Below are 20,969 nucleotides of genomic sequence, written 5' to 3' on the forward strand. Positions count from 1 at the left end.
AGCCCCTTATGTCGGGATCCAGGCCAGCTGCAGACCCATGGTGCCCTCCTCGAGCCCCTGGTGCATCCTGAGACAGGGATTACATCTGGCACCTTCACACATGCCCTGAGCATTCTCTTTGACATAGTAATACAATCATGACAGGACTTGCCACAGTGTCACAGCTAAACGTCACCTGCAAGGCTTCGGGCACGTGGCACACTAAGACGCAAAAAGCCTGAAGGACCCACAGGGAGTGCTGGCAAGAGCGCCTGCTCTGGAGCCCCTCAGACAGTTCAACTGCCCCTCTACGCTGGTCAGTGCCCCAGCCAGGGGCCACAGAGTTGGTGCCAACCCTCAAGCAGAGTGCCACACCCTGCCTGAGCACAAAGCCCCAAGCCAGCCATTCTGTCTTCTTTGAAATAAGTTTCACTGGTTTCCTGACTTGAGACAAAGCCAGGGTTCAGCCAATATCACCCTGAAGCACAGGGACAGTGCAGGGGGACACATCCCTACTTGGGAGCCCAGGAACCCTGGACACACACAACCACTGCTCTAGGCCCAGGAAAGGCACCCATGTGAGTCCCGCTTCTGCTGGGCGGTGGCACTGGGGCTTCCAGGATGCAGGTGAGGGACATCTCCCCAGCCCTTCCTTGTCCCCTCCCTCCACCCTCTTCTCCTCAGGTTGGCAGGGGCCCCCCTCAAGGCTGTGCTGCTCTCAGAGTTTGGCTGGGTCAGGTTGCCAGGTGTGGTGGCGGCCATCCTGGCCCACTGAGCCCCACAGCCCACCCTGACGCAGCACCTGGCCACCAGGACAGGGACAGTGGAAGGAGGCAGCCCCTCCTGCTCCTGGGCAGGAGGCCCTGGTTGAAGGATTAGCTCCCAGTCTGGAGGCCACCTGCTGTGGTCCCTCCAGGAGACACGTCCAGGGCTCTGCCTGGCTGCAGGCCCTGGTCTTGCTCAGAGGCTGTGCCTGGGCCCTGCCCGTGTGCCACACAGGTGCCGCCACCTGCAGGTGCCCAGCCCTGTCGGTTACAGAGCAGGGGTGCCATAGCTGGTTGCTAAAAAATCCTGGAAAATCACAGTTCTTCACCCAAAGTGACCTGAAAACACGGAGCTGTCACTCGAGGATCACCGTGGGGGGCAGTCTTATAATCCTACAGTGCCTAGGCTTTTCTACCTCCCTCTTCTATAGAGCCTCTGCTGTGGGCTGACCTTCCTCTTGACTGGCCAGCCCAGTGCTGAGAATAGTTCGCTCTGCATTCTTACCACCTGCTTTGAGGACAGCCATTGGCCCTTTTCCTGGAAGGGAAACAAGGCTCAAAAGTTAAAATAATGCACCTAAGCCAAAGACCCAGGTAGGGCTCTGAAGGAACCTGGCCAAGCTCTTGCTGCCCTTCAGCCTGAGTGTCAGGTGGCAAGGGCCGCTCCAAGGCCAGATGGCCCACCCACAGAAAGACCCGTGCATTTGAAACACCAGGTTTGCTTTAATTTTATTTAGCAATTAATGAAGAAATACACAAGAAATGGAGGAGAACCCCAAATGTCTTTCCTAGGAAACAAGACTTCGTGCTGCAGGAGACAGAACCCTGGACAGGTCTTTCACTTTCAGGACCTGCGGTGAACAGGCAGTGAGCTTGCTGTCCACATGGTGACACAAGGACAAACTTCAGTGGAGCAAATTCCAGTGACTACTAGCACCTTTGCTCGGTTCCTGCTTTACCAGACCATGCACGGCTGAGGAGGAATGAACAGAAAGCCCTGAGCGTGAGCAGGCTGTGAGGGGCTGTGGTCAGCACACGGCCACCCTGACCTGCTGAACCTTGTGAGAAGCAGCTGTCAGCCTTCCTGGCCGCAAGGTCCAGAAGCCTTGAGGCATGGCCGTTCGCAGCAGGCCACTGGGAGCCTCCTGAGGGCAGCAGTGCAGGAAGCAGCCCCACCTCACTTCTCGCTGCTCTGCACCCACGTCACGATATCCGGTAGAAGGAGGTTTCTGTTTTCCTTGGTGACCTGTGGGACAGGCAAAGAGCAGGCTTCAGAGCTCCCTCCTTCCCTCTGCCCTGAGAGGAAACACGGACAAGGAGAGCCAGGAAGTCTGGGAGGGAGCCGAAGCCAGCTCGCCAGGGACGCTCTGGGATGGGACAGGTGTCTCAGTCCCACCATCAGCTCTGCAGAGACAGCTCAAGAAGTGCCAGGAGCCAGGCACAGTGGTGCACATCTGTGACCCCGAGCGACTCAGAAGGCTGAGGCGGGAGGATTCAAATTCAAGGCCAGACTCAGCAACTTAGTGAGACCCTGTCCCAAAAGAAAAATTAAAAAGGGGCAGGGCTGTGGCCCAGTGGTTAAGCATCCTGGGTTCAATCCCTGGGAGGGCAGGCGGGACCGTCACACTGCCACAGAAGGAGCCACCAGATACCCAGGGGCACCCAGAACCCTGAATATGCTCCCAAGTCAGAACTACCTGGCCCCCCAGGGACTTGGCGGACCTGAGTGTTGCAAGAGGAGGGGCTGAGCCAGAGAAGTGACAGGAAAAGGCATGAGTCTTCCATCAAACACAAACAGGTCAATCAAGACAGCCAGAGCCTGTTCCAGCCCCACCTGCCCTGCTGCTGCATGTCTCCCTCACGGCCAGACTCGGCCCTCACCGCCTTCACCACCAGACTCCGGCCCTCACTGCCAGACTCAAGCAGAACTAGAGAACGCAGAGGGCTCAGGAGGGCAAGGCTGACTCCTCCAGTCACTGTGCCCCCCCAGGCCCACATGGACACCCACTCCACACACAAAGGCAAGAACATCTCAGAAAGGACCCTAACATCGTGGAATTCACAGACCAGGAGACGGGTAATGTGAATGGGGGCAGGGGTGACCAAGAAGGAGCCAGGGAGGCACAGGACTTGGAGGGGTAGCCCAGGGCTTCCACAGCTGGGTGCACCTGGGCATGGAGGGACCTGAGCAGACACACACCTGGTATGAGAAAGGGGTACACTGGAGGCCTGCAGAGGCCAGTGTGGGCAGGCCTGAGAGGAGCAGCGGGCCCCAGCAGGCCAGCTCTGGTTTGACTGTCCACCAAGGTCAATGTCTGGGAAACTAATCCCTCTGCACAATGACATTTGGGGCTGGGGTCTTTGGGAGATGATTCGGATTGGATGAGGGCACCAGGTGGGGTCCCAGGACCTCATCAGCGGCTCTGTGAAAGCCCCAGATGGCATTACGCTTCTCTCCACATGCAGAAGAGAGGTGGTCACTAAGTGTTGACCTGTGTCTCCCAGAGAAGGCAATGGTGCCTGGGTTTTCCAGGTGGACCTCCTACCTGATTTCTCTGTGCGGTGGTGGTGGGGTTTCAGAGACATAATTCATACATCATAAAACTCACCTCCAGAGTAGAATTCAGTGTTTAGCACATTCAGAGTCCACAATCCTCATGCTATCTAAGATTAGAACATGTCATCACCCCACACAGAAACCCCATCCTGTTACCCCCGCACACCCTCCCTGGCCACTTCTACCCACTTCTGCCTTTGCTGGACACTATGTGAGCAGGACCACAGGTGTGGGACTCTGGCCACGGCCCATCTGGTACATTATTTGCCAGCCTCTTCTCCCCTCTGTGCTTGTCTTCCATTCTGGCTGGAGGCTCTGAAGCAAAAAGCTGACCCTCTGGGTGTAGTCCAACTTACCTATTTTTCCTTTGTCATTTAAGTTTTCAGTGTTCTTTCAAACAAGGCTTTGCCTAGCTGCTGTTCACAAAGACTGAGTCCTATATTTTCTCCCAAGAGTTCTATAGATTCACCTCTTATATTTAAATCTATGACCTATTTTGAGTTCATTTTGTGCTCAGTGTGAAGTAAGGGCCCAACTCCATTCTTTTGCATGTGGTTATCCAGTTTTCCGGCTCCGTTTGTGGAAAACACTGCTCTTTCCCCATTGCACTACCCAAGCTCCCTCACAGAAATCAACTGATCACAGACTAAGAGTCTGTTTTTGAACTTTCCACTCTCTTCCGAAGGTTTCCATGTCTACCCTGCACTAGTGCCATAGTTTCAACTACTCTGAGTGAAACTTAAAATCAGCAAGTGTGAGTCCTCCAACATTGTTCTTTTTGCAGATTAATCAGCTGGGCCCCTTGTATTTTCATGTGCATTTCAGGATCGGCCTCTCAATTTCTGTACAAAGACCTGACCACCACTGACTTCTGATCTCACTGTATCCAGCATCTGGTGAATGAGCTCCAGCCCTGGCTCTGCATCCAGAGAGCAGGTGTGTGGTACAGAATTCCCAGTAAAAAGAAAACAATTTATGTCCTATTTGTTTAACATACACACAGGAAGAAGAGCATGAGGTCAAAAAACTTCCATATTAGAAGTTGGGACCTAACATCTAGTACGCTTGTGATCCTGCAACCCCAAAGTGACAACTGAAAGAATAAAAATGGCTTTGTGAAAGAAGCAAGTTTAAAGGGCTCTGGATTCTGACCATGAAAGTAGATTTGGGTTAAATTAACACTTTTATAAAGCAGAAAAATCAAATAACTTCTAAGCATCTGAGCTTGTGTGGCCCAACCACGTGCCTTATCTCCAGGAACGGAGGCAGCAGAATCGCGGGATCATGCCAGTGCTCAGACTCTGGAGTCACCGAGGACAGTGGGCACGGTTGCTGCTGCAGGCTCTGGTGGATGCTGCCTCCCGCCTTGCATGCTGCTGGTGGGGCGAGTCTGCAGGCTGAGCCTCCACACACGCTCCCAGCCTGCGGGTCTGCTCTGCCCTGTTCATCAGGAAACTACAGAAAGTACACATCACCCTTTCCAGTCCCCTTGATCCAAAAGGCTTTCACCTTCTGCCTCTCCGGCATCAACACAGCCATTACCTGTTGTTTTCATAATTAGCCTCCATTAGCCAAATACTAAGTTTTAAAAATTTTTAAAAAGTTTTTAGTGGTTATATTTAGAGAGCAATAGGCTTTAGAAGCCATGAAAAAATTTGGCCAAAGCCCTGAAAGACCAGCATAACTTCAAGAAGGCCATGGTCAGTGCCCAAGCCTCGGCAGAGTTCCTACACCTCCAAGACCTTCCTGTGGCTGGAAGGTCTCCAGGCAGAACAAGCAGGAAGCAGGACCAGGAGCCCAGCGGCACACAGCAGGTCAGGGAAGCACCTGGGCTGACCGATATGGTACTGCCAATATCAGCAGCTCAGCTTCTGTTGGAACAGGGGAGGACAGCATCCGGCAAGGCAGGAGCATGTCCAGGGCAGCAGGCAGCACACACAGCCTAGAGGCCAGACAGCACCCCGGTTGCAGCCAGGGACTCGAGCCAGGCGAGGCGCCAGGCTCATGGCACCCGAGGTGCCCACTGCAGAGGATCTGAACCTTGCCAATGCTGTGATGCAGGCTGGAAGGCAGAACAAGTCGGTGACTTCTCTCACAGAGACCAATGGCAGCAATGCCAAAGTCCACTCCGAGCTTAAAAGTTACTCACTGGAGACAAACTCTTGTCCCAGGTAACCACTAGCCTGATCCTCCCCCTGCCTAAGGCTGGTGCTCAAGCAGCACTTGGAGAGGCCTTCTGGTCCCTCCAGAGACCTGTCCACCCTGCCTGGCCTTCCCTTCTGCCCAGCTATGGCTGGACACATCCCATAGCTGGATGTATCCCATGCACGCTTGCTTGGCAGGTCCCCTCCATGCAGCAGGGCTGCTGTCCTCGCTGGGGAGCCTGCAGGGGAGAGAGCAGCACCCACAAGCTCCCGAGGGCAGGTGGCAGGTCCACCACAGCTCTCCCGCCACACCTGCGGGGCAGTGGAGGCGACTGGAGCAGGGCTCTGCTTCCCTTCTGGAGACTGAATTTCTTCATCTACTTACACACTAGAGAATGTCCTCACTTCTGTCTCACCTGCCCCATGTGATCTGGAGAGCCTGGGACACGCAGCCATGGTGTGCAGTTCTGCCTCTGCGCAGAGTGTCCTCCCCAGGTTCCTGAGGGACCTTCACCTGGGCAGAGTCCTCTGGGTGCCCAGGTGCTGCTCCTAGCCTGGAGCAGAGCTGCACCTCCGGCCCCTGGTCTGACAGGGTTCTCTGCAGTTGCTGCTTCTGCCTGAGCCAGGGGCCGCTTTTCTCTCACTGCCCTCAGGACTCGTCTCAATGTCCAAGGCTTGGTGCTGAGGCTCTTGGCATGGACACTTGGTCTATCCTGCTGAGGGTCACCAGGCTTTCTGAATCTGTAGGTTTGTGTCCTTTAACAAACATGGGAGATCTGGGCAACTGCACCTTACTGTCCCCCGCTCTGTGGGTAAACTGTTGCTTTGTCTTCAAATCCACTGGTTCTTTCTTCTGTCAACCCCAGAAGGGTGGGCCTGTGGATTAACTTCTTAATTTGGTTACTGTGTTTCATGGTTCTATAATATTCCTGGGATTCTCCTATCTTCTATATTTTTGCTAAGACTTTCATTCTTTCTGAGACTTTCTATTCTTCATTTGCTTCAAGGGCCTGTGATGGTCACTGAGATGGTGGCCAGACGCTAGGCTCAATCCTGCCCCGTGACCCCAACACAGTGGCTGGAAGCCGGTATCTGCTGGCCGCCTCTTCTCCCCCAAGGCAAAGCACTCCCAGCAGCCATGTCTATCATGCCACAGTTTGGGTCCAGAGGTCCCCAGCCCATCTGCCTCCTCCCCATCTCTCAGGCTTTCTGCTTGTCCTACAGATGTCATTGAGGCTCTAGGGCGGTGAGGAGAACAAAACATGATTTCCCCCACCCTGCCCCAAGTTCTTCTGAAGAGTAAAGTTGTTTGCCTGGCACTGATTCTGGGGGCATCTCCCTGCCACGCCATGCGCTCCAGCCCCTCCCACCTGTGTGTTCACCGAGTGGGGGTGGGGGGTGGGGGGCCTTCTCCCTTCTCTTCCCCACCCCTCCCCTCTGCTCAGACTCCTCCCTTGCATGCCTCTCCTGCCTCATGGTCCTTGTTCCTCACAGGTACCTGCTCCAGGAACGCTGCAGGCAGAGGACATTCTCAGACACATTTTTAAACATCCACTGTGTCTTAGGATCAGAAAGGACCCAAGACCACATGTAAGCCAGCTGCTAAGGTCTGCTGACAAGGAACAAGGTTCTGGTTTATAAGCCAGGACCAGAAAGGGCCCCCCTGCGCTCTCGGAGCTGATGCTTCATGTACCCTCATTAGGAGCAGTGATGGCCCTGCCTGAGGACGACCTCCTCCCTAGAGCAGGGGACGCAGCCTCATCTCAAGACACAGCACTCACTCTGCACATGGCCCTCAGCTCCCTCGACCCTCCTCAGGAATTTCAGGTCCCTGGTGCTAAGACTACCAGCCTTCCAGCATGAACGTGCCATCTTGTGACCTTTTGGCACTCATTGCCTCTACCCCACAGACACTGTCATCACAAACCTCTACCACAGAGGCAGTGCGCAGAGGGGCAGGAGGGCAGCACTTGGCTCAGAAGCCACTGTCACGAGGACTCCAGCCTCCACTGAGACGTCACCTCCTGGGACAGACCTCCACTGAGTGCTGCCCACCACCAGGCCACCTGGCCATGCTGCCGGGCCTCCCTTCCCCACACAGGGCATCCGGCTCGTGTACTCGGCCACCTGCACTTGGCCACAAGCTCCCTAAGAACAGACCCACCAAGACGTGGAACAATGCATGACCACGGTAGGTGCTCAGTCAGCAGCTGCCAAGGGAGTGCACACGTGAGAGGTGCGCATGCCTCACTGGTTGGCTGTTGAAGGCTAATGGCTGTTTACCAGCCACAGGATGCTCGGTGGCAACATCACACCAGGGCCCACAGGCCAGGTGGTCTTGCCAATGTGAAGCGGGTGCTCACTCTGCTGCAGCCCCACTGAGAAGCCGGCACCTTTCACTCACCACCTGCACTTGGGAGGCTTTTATCCTGGGGTGGGAACAGCAAGCAGAGCTCGCCAAGGGCACTCGCAGGCACAGAGGAGGGCAGAAGGGGGGCAGCAGGGCAGACGCAGGGGCAAGGGAGGATGGGAGGGGGCGGTGGGGCAGACGCAGGGGCAAGGGAGGGCGGGAGGGGGCCATGGGGACAGGACACTCCGTGACCCCCATGGTCTGTCAGCATGTAGAGGATGGTTTCATGACATTACAGTAGGGGGGGAGCGGCGTGTCAAGGCCCAGGAGCAGGCGAGGGTGCTGCCTCTGCTGACGGGTACTCACACTGAACACCTTCACGTCAGGCCTGCTCCGGATCTCCTCCACCAGAGCCAGTGGCTTTCCCTTGGGGATGGGGATGGTGCCCAGGACGATGGTCCCTGGCGAGGACAGTGTCTGGCGCACAGCCTGGATGAAAGGCTGGCTGAAGAGCTCCATCTTCCCGATCTCGTCAATGATACACACTCTGCGCCCAGGGCCACTGGAACCCACCTGGGGATGGAGAATCACACTGGACACCAGGCCACACCACTTGCAGGGCCCAAGGGCCACAGACTGTCCTTGCATGCAGACCTAGGACAAGGGCTCCCAGGAACTTTCAGCATGGAGCACTTGGTTCCCCAAGCCCTGGCTTCCTGCAATATTTCTATTCCTCTCCGATGGTCCCAGGAGTGACCACACTTCATATTTATATGTACCCAGAAAACAGATGGCACCTAAATACCTCAGGTTTAAAAGAAACAAGACAGCAATGATTCTGGCCTCCTGACCTCGATTCTGAGTCTTCTCTGAGACATCTGGACAACCACTAGGCCCTTCCCCACTTGGGCCCAGCTGCAGCAGAAGCTGATCCACAATGTACCAGTGTCCTTCTCAGGGCTGAGGTGGCTCAGGTGGAGGCCCCTCCTACATGTCCTAACCATACACACACAGTCACCTAAGCCAACACACAGGTCCTCGAGACTGGGAGAGCTGTCCTGGGGCCAAGAAGGTCCTGCCAGCTGATAGGCGGCATGTAGTGTAAAGAGCCCCTCCTCGTGACAAGGGCCCTGAGTACCATTCTGGAGGCTTAGGCCTGTGAGGCCCGGGACAGATTAACAGGTCTGCTCTGGCCCTAGTTCCCTGGCAAATACAGACCCAACCGTGACGGGAGGCCTCCCAGGTATTGTTGCCCGTTGCCCCAATTGTTCCAGGATGACCAGAACCTCCTCTCCATGGACACCCTCAGCGTGGGCACCAGGCATCCCTGAGCAGAGCCATCAGGCCTCTGGCCACTGTGAGGCAGGTGTCCGCACTTCCTATAGGGGTACCCCACGGAGAGCACACTGAGGGGTCTGGAGTCCAACACAAGATGTCCCACTCCAAGGCTCCACCCACGCCTGTGCGTCACACCCTGCATACACCTTCCTCCAGGAACAAGGAACTGTGTCCAAGAAATCCCTCTCACCGTGAAGAAGCCGCTCTCCAAGGCAGGCAGCACTCATGTGCCCAGGTGGACAGAGGCACAGGCACGAACCCCACATGTATGGGTGGCGAGCAGCATGTGCATGGAGCTGCTCAGCCAGCGGCCTGCTGGGCTTCGGACCCGACAGCAGGTGTAGGGACTGCTGTCCTCACACCTGCAGCATTCACCACAACCGTTTTCAAAAAAATTCACACACTAGTAAAAATGTTCATCGCTATTAGAACTTTGAAGAAGAACTTTGATCTCTGCTGCCTGCTGACCTTCTCCTTATTGGAAGCTGCCTGTGGGGGAGTGAACAGACTCCCTGACGACCTGTGTCTAACTGGCAAGTGGCTGGGGGCAGTCCTGGCTGGGGGTTCAGCGCCCCAAGGCGCCATGCCTTGGTGGGACAGGCACTCCAAGGACAGCAATTCAACCTGCTTGCCACTAGGGCTTGCAGAGGAGACCACTCTCATCAGAGCCCTGTGAACAGGGCACTGGAAGATGCTACGAGGGGAGAGAGAGGAACCGCACTGTGGCCACGGGAAGGAGGCTGTCTGGAAAACGACCATGTCCTCTCCATCAGCACAGCCTTAGCTACGCATAGTTCCTGTCACCCCAATGGCTCCAGCGCATTCTCAATTCCACAGTTCAGGACAGCTCTAACTCACAGAAGCTGTGCCACCCAGCAAGGCTTTGGGCACCCCCTCTGCAAAACAGGAACATCATGGCAGCATTCTGAGGATTGAGCCTCCAGCCTGACGGAGTCTGCACTCAGTGACAGTCAACACCAGCGTGCTGCCATCAGCACCCGGCAACACAGAAGGACCAACACATGAGAACGCACAGGCAATTTTTCAAAGAACAAAATTACAATTATGATTGTAATTAAAGTAGTATGGTATTGATACAAAAATGAAAGGATCAACACAAGGTAACAGCTGACCCTGAAACATCACACACACTTGGGTTTTAAAATATGATTTATGAAGCATAATACACTAATTGGAAGTGAGTTGTTTAATAAATGGTTTTAGCAAGCAAGCTAAGAATCTGGAAGGAACCCAACTGTCTCCTTGTGTTACATTCAAAATAAATCCAGACGGACTGACTGAAAGCAAAAGCACAGAAAAGAAGAAAAGTAAAGTTAAAATTTTATGTTAATTTTGAATAGGGCCAAGCTTTCCTTATGTTTAAAAAAAAATCCCCAAAGTAAATTGACAAACAGAAAAATAGAATCAATAAATATAAAAAGGTTATCTGCCTTACAAAAGGTTTCCTAAGCCAAAGAGGAAAAAAATGGGAAGATAATGAAATAACAATTTAGACTAAAAAAAAACCCAAACTAACTGAAAACCATTTAACCTCATCAGTACCTTAAAAATGGAAATCAAAACTAAGAAGTGTTTTCCAAGTGTAAATCAGTGTGCCCACAAAGTGCCTGAAACAAGCCTGTGCTCACACTGGCAGGGAGAGTGGCCCTGGGAGCGCAGGCTCCTCCCACCCACACTGCCCGTCAGGCTCCACAGAGGACAGCACAACTGGGTACAGAGCTCCTGCGGGGGGCTTGGTGGCAAGGCCACTTCCCCACAGGAACGAGGTGTCCATACAGAGGGGCCACAGCTACATGGAAGATGAAATCCTCACTCTGAGATAGCAGATCACCAAACTTCAGTTTTGAAGATTATTAAGTTATGAGATGTCTTCCAGGCCCCTCAGACCATAGGAAAATCAAACTATGCCCATAAAATGACAGAGGCTACTCCCCAGTTCTGATCAACTGAACAGACACACCGGGCAGAGCGGGGCAGAAGCACAGCAGGCCCACAGCGGCTGTGCCAGTGACAAGGCCTGAGCTACTCATATTTTCTTTCTTCTTTTTAAATATTTTACAACATTTCTTTTACTATATGCAGAGAAAATTTCAATATTTAGGAAAATAATAAGTGACAGCTCTCAGTCAAGGAGAGGTGTCAGCCCTGGGGTGAGCCACCAACACAGTCGGGCCTGAGGGGCTTCCTAGAGGTCTAGATCCTTTCCCACAGGCACCTGCCCTCCTCCTTTCCCCACCTGCGCCCCTGCTCTGCTCCATCTCCGCTCTGTCTGCAGAGACTGGCAGACACCCACGCTAAGGCAGCAACCTGAGCCTCCTGGCCTCCCATGCCCCAAGCTGCTGCCAGCTCCCGGCCCATCCTGCTTCCCTGGGGACGAATGGGCAAGCCACGCTGGTCCAAACCGAGAATTATTTTTCTTACATTTTTCAGAGTATTTTTAAAAGGACTCAACCAGCCTTTCACCCCTAGTGAAGCTCTTACACATAAGAGACAGTTCTTCACTTTGTCAGAGCCTTTCCTAGGTCCTGGTGCCCCAAGCTCGACACTGCAGCCCTGGTTGGAGGGCCTCACCTGCACCACTGGGGTTTCCAAAGCTTCCGGCCCACCTGGTCACCACCTGCCAACAACAAAACCCATCTGCCCCTATTTTTGTGGCCTAATCTTTTTGTTTTTATAAAAACTAAACACTGGTTCCTTCTCCTTTCTTCATCACAATAATGTGGGGGGCGGAGGGGAGAAATATTTTAGCTCTGGAAAATAAATCCAGGCCCTAACTGGGCAGGGACGCCCAGTGGAGGGCTGCTCCCACCTGGCACCTGAAGGTCTGGGCTGCTGGTCAGCACAGAACTTGTCTTTGTTTCCTAATTAAGAAGACAGATGCAGGCTCTTGATGTGGTCAGTACGGGGACGCTTATGTAACCCTGCAGCCAGACATGAGGCACGCGCCCTCTCTCCCAGAACTCTGCCTGCCGACAGGAAGTAAAAATCAATTCAGCGTATTGATTTGATGCTCAGAGCCAGGCTCTTCACTGGGAATTTCATTAGACGCATTTCACTTGCTGTTTGGACACTTAGATAGAGGTATTTTAAGGAAAAATACCACATTCTCTGACTGTTCCCAGGGATCAGAACAGGGAAGGTTTCCAGAGGAGAGAACAAGGAGGGGGAGGTGAGCACAGCCGAGGAGGCCAAGGAGACTGAACCCCTTTGCTGTGGCCCCCCAACCAGGGCACAAGACCCCGCCCACTTGAGGCACCCTGGGCAGGCTAGATATCAACTCCAGCAGTCTTGGCAACCACCAAAGTCTCCCCTGCACTGCTCAACTGCACTCTGGGGATGAGGGGCAGAAGGGCCCAAGCTAGGAGGAGGGAGTGCCAGCTATAAAGATGGTGAGTGCTGGGAGCCTAAGACGGGCACGGCCCTGACATCTGTGGGCAACAAGGAAGTCGGATTCCAGTCCTGGTGCAGTAGAAAGCCCTGGAAGGTTTATAACAGGTTCTTGAGACAAGTTCATACCACTCCATTTCACAAAAGTAAGTCTAAGATCCGCAGCAAGGTCCCCAGCCTGTACCTCAGCCCCACCCTCACCAATCCTACTTCCTCCTCCTCCTCCTGCCACCTAGAAGATTCTCCCTGGACCACCCCTCCCCAGTCATCCCAACAGTCTCTCCTCTTGGCTTCCTCTTGGTGGATATCAGCTCCTAGGGACCCCTTCCTGGCCTCCAGGCCCCGCCCACCCTTTGCTGCTCTCACAGCTATACAGCAGGGGTCCCAGCCTCACTCACATCCACGGCCTGCTAGGCTGTCTCCAGAGGTGAGCTTATGAATGTTTTGTTCATGACCCTGAACTTGATCCAGGACTTGATAATATGTAACAAATAAATGCAAAAACAGATAATAGTCAACAAAACCAAAAGCTGGTTCTTTGAAAAGATCATCTAAGTTGAAAAACTTTTAACTAGACTAATTAGGGAAAAAACAGGAGAAGAGCTATAAATAAAGAAGGAATGAAAGAAATTTCAGCCAACACAACTAAGTTTATAAAATAAAATAAAACTGTAACTTAGATGAAATGAACAAATTATCAAAAGGCACAAATTACCACAATGAACCCAGTAAGAAATCAAAAACCAGCAAATGTATAACAAATAGAGATTAAACTCATAATTAAAAAGCTTCTCATGAAAAGCTTTTTAGGCCTGTGTGGATTCCATGCATTCAAAGAAAAATGAATACAAACCATTCACAAAGTCTTCCAAATATCAGAGGAGGGAGACCAGTATTGTCCTAAGATCAAAGCCAAAGATGCCAAGAAAATAAAGTGAGAACACAGGCCTCTGAACACAGATGCAGACCCCTCAGTCCCAGCAATGAACAGTAACAGAGAAAGGGCTCCATACTCAGGGAAGCAGGGCAGTCCAGTCTTCATGGTGTGGGTAGCTGAACTTGAGAGCCCTCCTGGTCACCCTAGTGGAGTACCTGTATGTGCCAATCAAGAGGCAAGGCCTTCATGTGCATCCCAGGGTATCTCACGCTGCATTTCCTTAGCTCAACTGTTTAGAGAGTTTAAATCATAAACTGCACAACTGTCCTCCCTGAAGGAGCAAATGTCATTCTGCTCCCCTGGAGCCTCCATGACGCAGAGCACAGGCAGGCTCAGGAGGCAGAAACACATACTCACGGTCTTCAAGACAGGAAGTGCCAACTGCTCAAAAGAAGTCACGTCCACCACGTACTGCCCAACCCGGCACTCACGCTTTCCAGGCACAGGGTCTGGACTGAAAGAAAAGACACTGCTTTGAGGAGGGGTCTGGTGTGGATTCTGGTGCTTGGCAGCCCACTGCAGCACTGGCCTTCTGCACATCCACCCCGACCTCAGCAACCACCTAGTGAAGAGGCCGCTCTGAGCACTGGTCCCGCTGACTCCTCTCCTGAGAACTGCATCACACTGCCTGTCTGCATCCCACCAGGGCCTTGCAGCGTGACCACAACCCTGCAGCCCCAGTGCCCAAGCTGTCTGGCCAGACACAGGGCCATGAGTTACCACGGGAGAAAAGCACAGGACTCTGGCCCACATTCCAAATGAAACGTGGTGCCTTCTGTGCTTATTGTTCCCACAGTGGTCTCCATTTCCTTTTTCTGGCACATCTCTCGAGCCCTAGATACTTCAAGATATAGGAGATCATCGGGCTCAGCCCCAAGCTCAGGGAGACACGGACTCTGAACCCTTGGGCAAGGGAGGCAGAGTGGCATCCAAGAACCCCACAGGGCACTTTTGGAGAATTTAGCTCTGGTGGAGTCAGAATATAAAAGCTCTGAACTTGGATAGAAGGGCAGCTTAAGGATAAAACCCACAGAAATGAAGCATCAGTACCCAACTCTGGACAGAGGCCCCCGCATGCCAGACAAAGTGACAACGTCAAATCCTGTCCTTCTCCCTCCCTGCCTGACTTCTTCTGTATAAAATCCATCCACAGGCACCCCAGAGGACTTCAAAACCTCACTGGCTTTCTGGATCAAGGTTGTTTTTCCAACCCCTGAAAAACACAAAGAAGAGGTCCATCAGGAGGTGCTCCCAGTAGCACACACAACACGTGCCACTCCAGGAGGGCAACAAAGGGAGGCAGAGAAGCAGGCTGCACTCAGATTTATGAATATGAATCTCACTCTGATCTTGATTGCTCCAGGTGTTACAAACGTTTCAATGCTAGCAGAAACAAACACAGTGAAAACATGAATGGCATCCTGAAGTTTAGTCAGGTTCTGAAACATCCTCAGCTTTGTCTCATATGCAACCCCAGCATGTGCAGACTGCTTCCAAGATGCTACCAAGATGAGTCTGCATCCAGAATTAAGCTTTGTTTCCTCCCAGGTACACCCTCCTCACTTTTCCACCAGGGAAACAACAGGGGCCATGCTTAGGTCAGAGGCTGGGTTCTGGACACCAGGCCAATGCTTACTGGTGGGAAAATCCCTTTATTCCACAGTCTCCTAAAATGCATCTCTTAAATCCCAGATCTCCTAAATCCCCCCTCACACACCGCCTAGTAAAGTAAAGCTCCAGAGTCTGCACCATGCAATGAAAAGCTCTAAAGCTCTGAAGCTCTGAAGAGGCCGTATCCATATTAAAGGCCCTGCAGAGTCCTGGGCCTGGCCAACAGGAACATCCTGATGGGGGAGATGAAATGTTGCAGGTAAGATCCAGGCTTATCTGCAGTACCTCAGTCCCTAGCCATTTACTACCAGCCTCTGCGCCTGACCCACCATAACCTCCTGTGTCTTTACTCTGAGCTGACCTCGGCTTCCACCCACGCTGCAGCTAAGAAGGCCACTTCTGAGGCCTATGGAAGCCCCGCCTACTGCAGCAGACTTGGAGCGTGCACTGACTCTTGAGATTCTTTCGTCCTGTAACCTGGGTCACTCATTGGCTCAGAAGGGCCATCTTTTCATTTCCCTTGGGGCAAGAGCGGTTTTTTGCGTGGACGTGACCTTTGCTACTTGGGGCTAAATGAATGACACCGGGTGACGACCTCCGCCCCAGGACCGCACTGATTCGCGGCCACCGGTCTCGCGCTGGCGCCCCGCCACCTCCGGGCCTCGGCCGCGTCCACCTACGCCGGGGCCCGGCCTCCTCCCCCGGCGCGGAGGTCCTGCGGGGCCGGGGCCGCTGCAGCGCGAGCTCAGAACTCTGGGGGCCCCGGCCCGCTGCCCAGCGCTCACCTGGCGGCCCGGTGAGAAACACGTGACGCGCCATGCTGGCTGGCCCAGCTAGCCGCCGCCGCCGCGTCCGGGTCGGGTCAGCCCCGCCCCGCGCCTCCGCCCGCGCATGCTCCGACCAGGCCTGGGCGGGCTGCCGGAGCTGAGCACCACTGAGCCGCCAGGGCCGGGTTGGAGCTCGCGCGTGGCCCTCGGTTCGGGGCTTGCGGGCGGTGTCAGCTACTGAGCCTTTGCTGCGCCGAGCATCCCGAGTTCTGCCCTGGGGCCGCCCCTCTGCTGCAGGCCCCCCAGGCTGCGGCTTGCCCCTCTGCTTCTGGGCAGGCTTCGGAAAGGAGCAGGCCTGGCTACATGCAGCCATGAGCGCAGTGTTCGTGACCACGCGGAGTCCCAGAGCCGCCCGGGCAGCTGTGAGCTTACCCTGAGGCCTGACCGCCACCTTCAAGATGAGGAGTGTCAAGACAAGGTTACACAGACCTAAAGAGCTACTTGGCTTTTATTGGAGTCTGAAAATAGAATGTGCATTGGCGATGAGCAGAGGAGGTTGGCAGTTACATGCAGAAAGGAGCTTAACAAACGGCTACTCTCTTTATGTGGTTAAAACAGAAGAAGCTTCCTTACTGTGCTGGCTCAGGTGGGCTGGAATTTTCTGTTGCTTTAGGAAAACTAGCCTCCTTGGAAGTTCAGTTTGATAACCAGGTACTTGCACAAGTGACTCCATTCCGGCTTGGTCTGGTCTGCAGGGGCCCAGTGCAGGAGCTCAGTAAACATATCTAACAGGGGTCACTGGGCTTAGGTGAGTCCTCAGCACACTTGCCCTTTTTCAGGAAGTTCCTAAAGTTCACTGGGTGTGAGCCACTGGTTCAGGTGAATATCCCATCTGCAGCCACACATGGAAGCCAGTCTCCCCTGTATACCCCTGCCCCCCAATCTGAAGGATCTTAGGCAGAGAATTAAGTAGCTCCCTGCCTCACTTAACCACTTCAAATTTCCACCCATCAAAATGAAATGGCAATGGCCTTGGGCCAGATTTACCTGTAAACTCCTTCAGTCTAATGTGTGGTTTGACTTGTGATCAATCATTTTCCATCCTGGCTGAGAAAGCAATTTCAGTGAGTGCTCAGCTTAATTGGGTTGCACCCACACAACAGACCTCCTGGATTCCAGTTAGCCTATAATATGTGGCAGTCATGTGGCCTCAGTTTCTTGCTTAAAAAGAAACAAAACAAAATTTAAAAATGAGTCAGATTTATAAGATGTAAATATCTGCAACATGTATAACAGTATATTATTATAACAGTATATCACTTATCCCCACGGGTAATGTAATGTAGGGCCTTTCACATCTTGTACCTGCATGAAAATTTGAGTCAATGAACAGGATATAGGAAAATAAACCCATAAAATGATCTTCCAAAAGGAAGAAAAAAAGGGAAAGGAAACATATATGCAGACAAATGTATCTCTTGTTTTAAAACACTAATTCTAAATGTTGGTAAGGTAACATTTTTCATTGCTGAGAGGCAATCTGGAAGAGGCTCGCCAGAAGCATCTTGTGATGCTCTGTATGGGATTCTGGCACGAATGTAGGTAGCTCAAGGATATATAGAATCAAGATCTAGAGATTCAGTGTGTCAGGAAAGAGAAAGAAAACTCTTCCTTAAACAGATGTTCTTTATCCATTAAAAACTACTTCTTTTGGGGGGATTTCAGAAATGTTTTAACTCCATGATAATTGATTGAACACTGATTTGTACAGTTTTCTTCTATGTGTTGTGTTTTACAACGGTAGCACAGGTTAATTAACCATGTCTTCTAGAGATTAACAAGAGGGGACAAAGTGATTAGCAACAAAATACCATCCTGAATGAATGGCATTTTCCTTTGTCATCTAATCAAGATGCTGTGGACTGACTCTTTCCCCCAAATGCATGCTGAAATCCTACCCAGTATGAAGAATCATGAGATAGGTAGGTCACAGGGTGGAGCCGTCATGAATGGGATCTGTGCTCTTGCAAACAGGTGGAAGAGAGCTCTGCTTACTGTGCTCCCTGCCAGATAAGCACACAAGATGATCAACACTGGCAAACCAAGAGAAACCTTCACCAAAAACCTGAGGATGTCTGCACCTTGCTCTTGGGGTTCCTGCCTTCAGAATTGTGAGAAATATATGTTTTCTATTTAAGCCACCGAGTCTCTGGTATTATGTTACAGTAAACTGAGCTAGTGATACTGGTCCTTTAGAGATCAGGAATAGGTCCTTATTCCCCAGAAGTTTAAATACCCAAGAAATGGTGAGTCTATCATAGAAAGCAAGTTTTATTTAAGAAAGAGACAGAGACAGACTTCTCTGAAGAGAAGGGGCCCCAGAGCTGGTATCCATAGGAAGGGGTGCATCTTGCTCTTTTATAGACCTCAGAACCCCTCTTTTTGATTATTGTCTTCTCTTTCTTCCTGAGAGCAGGGACATGGAGGTTAATTGTTAGCAACCTAGAGTGCCCAGAAACATGATGGCAGAGGTTAACAACTCATTTTTCTCTGTTTGATAGCCAGTCCTCATCCTCTCTCCACCCCTTTCATTCCTTACCTACACTGACTGCCTGACCTTCAACCCTGCCCCTGTTTGTTGAGGAATGTGACATTTCCTGTCCACTCAGGCCAGGCAGGGCTACAGGCAAATTGCTTTGGGGTAAAGGAAGCTTATGGGGGTCAGCACAGTGAGCCCATTTTATACTCATGTTCCCAACATTCTCATCAATCTGTCTCCTTACACCAGGACACAAGGTGGACATTCCCAAGGAACATGTGACTGCAGCTCTTCTTCCTGCAGACCTTGTGCAGCCTCCCTTTGGCTAGAAGGAGCACTGTTCTTTAGGGAAGCAGTTTGTGAATACCTCTTAAAGTTAGAGAAGCTGAGAAAGTCTGAAAAAAAAGGTTCTGTGGGGGTTTTCCATATTTCCCTTAGCCCAGGACTGTCCTAGTTTTAAAACTAAGTCCCCTGTCTTAGGAAACCCCTCAGTCCCTAGCCAACCAGTGGAAATGACCAGAATTCTTCTAGCCTCATGAAATAATGGGAATAAACAAGATTTTCATAATGAACTCCAAGGGCCAGACAGGTGCAGGGCAGAGGAGACTGGGAGCAGAGCTGCTTGGCCCTGCCGTCATCTCAGGAGGATGGCACATTCTGCAACTATGTTTTCCTCAGGTTCAAGGTCGTTCCTCCCACCTGATCCCATCAGTTGAGGATCTGTTGTGTGTAAAATAGCATGGCACTTATTCTGGTTTGAATCTGTCTCTAATGAGTAGGAACCCCAAATCCCTGCATGTAATGAGCATTTAGTGGCCGATCTGAAGGGAGCTGTCTGTTGAACACACCTCCCTCCTTCCTTCCCCCCCTTCCTTCCTTTGCCCTCTTTTCCTTCCTTTCTCCCTTCCTCCCACTATCTGTTCCAGATACTGTGGTAAATGATAGGGATTAAACTGAAATTACTTCTCTCTTGAGAAGATTAAGTTAAAAACACTGCCTTTTGTACCTGAGGTCCAAATTTTGAAGGAAAAAAAATGCCCATGAGTTGCAGCGTTTTTTCTTTCAAAATGAAAATGTCTTTATTCAAACTCTCTGGGAAGAGTTCCTCTCCCACCCTTGTTGAATAAAGGTTGCCACTGAGCAAGCCCTTTAGCCACCAGCCTCTCAACAGTCCACACGTCTAACATGGGAAGAGCTAACATTCACATAGTGCTTCCTGTGTGCCAGGCTCGGTTCTAAGAACGTTAGAGATTATATTGTTGTTGTTGTTTTTTTTAATCAGAAAGTTTGCTATGTATGGAGAAACCAAGGCATAGAGAGGTTAATGTCCAAGGCTGCCATTATCCATCCATCCAGGTATGTACCCATCACCACATTCATACATCTAATCATCCATCCATCCATCAACACATCCATCCATCCATCAACACATCCATCCATCCATCTATTCACATATCCTTCCATTCACCTATTCATCCATCCATCCATTCACCCATTCATCCATCCATCCACCTACCCATCTATCCATTCACACATCCATCCATCCACCCACCCATCCATCCATTCATACATCCATCCACCCACCCATCCATCCATTCACCCATTCATGCATCCATGTAGAAGCATATACATACACAGATGTTTCTCATGCATATGTGTCCCAATACACCCTTAGGACAAGTATAAAATATCTTAAATCAAAAATGCACTTACTACATAACCTACAGAACACCCCAGCTGAGCAGCACAGTGCACTGTGGGGTGTCATTTGTTGGCCCCTCATGATGGCAGGGCTGACTGGGAGCTGCTGCTCACGGTTGCTGCCCGGCATCCAGAGTATTGGAATGTATATTGCTATTCTGGGAAAAGATCCAAATTCAAAATTTGGAAGAATGTTTTCTGCTGAGTGTGTATCATGTTCACACTATTGTAAGTGGAAATGCTGTGAATTGAAGCCCCTGAAGTCCAGGACCACCCGTGTGCGTATGTGTGCAGTTCAGACTCGGGCTTGGGCCGCAGCCTGTCTCCTCCAGCCTCTGCAGTGTGCTTCTGTTTATTGATGTACATTTTACTCTTGTCCTGAAAGTAGATCAGGGGCAATATCATGAGGCAGGAGGGGTTGTTGGGGACTGCAGACACGGTCCGCTGGGCAATTTTCCCTCTTCCAGGAAAACCAGAATCATATTACACAGGGATAAGAGGGTGAAAGCAGCTCTTTTAATAGCTGTGAGAGCAGACATCACACAGGGCCTCTCTTGGCCTGATTGTAATCGAGCTTTCCTCCCCAGGGCTTTCCAGAATCATAATTACTATCACATAGGGCCTTTTGTCAGCTTTTCATCACTGTGACCACAGTACCTGGATATAGCAACTTGAAGCAGGAGAGTTATTTTGGCTCGTGGTTTCAGTCTATGGTCCACCAACTCCATTGCTCTGGGCCTAAGGTGAGCAGAGCTTCATGGGTGTGGAGGAAGCTGCTCAACTCATGGCAGCGGGGATTGGCTCGGGGAGGAGGGAAAGCGTAGGAGAAGGGGCTAGAGAAGGGGAGCCTTCTGGGGCGCTCCCCATGGCTGTC

General features: G+C 51.8%; 1 protein-coding gene and 1 long non-coding RNA gene across 5 annotated transcripts; one reads left to right on the top strand and one right to left on the bottom strand.

The window, feature by feature from the left end:
- Positions 1-1,779: 1,779 nt before the first annotated feature.
- NTPCR (nucleoside-triphosphatase, cancer-related) lies at positions 1,780-16,498 on the bottom strand. Of its 4 annotated transcripts, none has more exons than XM_081297208.1 (5): positions 16,021-16,490; positions 14,528-14,690; positions 13,835-13,931; positions 8,161-8,367; positions 1,780-1,989 (listed from the first exon to the last, which is right to left on the bottom strand). In XM_081297208.1, the coding sequence occupies exons 1-5, from the start codon at positions 16,226-16,228 to the stop codon at positions 1,921-1,923; spliced, it is 744 nt and encodes a 247-aa protein (XP_081153334.1). In that variant the 5' UTR covers positions 16,229-16,490; the 3' UTR covers positions 1,780-1,920. The 4 variants fall into 4 exon arrangements, with proteins under 4 accessions (XP_081153334.1, XP_081153335.1, XP_081153336.1 ...); XM_081297209.1 differs by lacking the exon at positions 16,021-16,490 and adding an exon at positions 15,874-15,968; XM_081297210.1 differs by lacking the exon at positions 8,161-8,367 and having other exon boundaries at positions 16,021-16,498.
- LOC308650835 lies at positions 16,199-19,735 on the top strand. Its single transcript, XR_014022420.1, has 3 exons — positions 16,199-16,333; positions 17,890-18,026; positions 19,677-19,735. It is a non-coding gene; the product is annotated as an uncharacterized lncRNA (long non-coding RNA).
- Positions 19,736-20,969: the final 1,234 nt, after the last annotated feature.

The sequence above is a fragment of the Spermophilus citellus genome (assembly GCF_964194105.1).
Source record: "Spermophilus citellus genome assembly, chromosome: 6".
Lineage (NCBI taxonomy): Eukaryota > Metazoa > Chordata > Mammalia > Rodentia > Sciuridae > Spermophilus > Spermophilus citellus.

Coding starts and splice junctions, on each gene's coding strand:
- NTPCR (XM_081297208.1), bottom strand. CDS start 16,228: ATGGCTGCATGTAGCCAGGCCTGCTCCTTTCCGAAGCCTGCCCAGAAG. Junction 13,932..14,527: donor GGGCCTCTGTCCAGAGTTGG/GTACTGATGCTT, acceptor CTTTTCTTTCAG/TCCAGACCCTGTGCCTGGAA. Junction 8,368..13,834: donor CACTTCCTGTCTTGAAGACC/GTGAGTATGTGT, acceptor CTCCATCCCCAG/GTGGGTTCCAGTGGCCCTGG.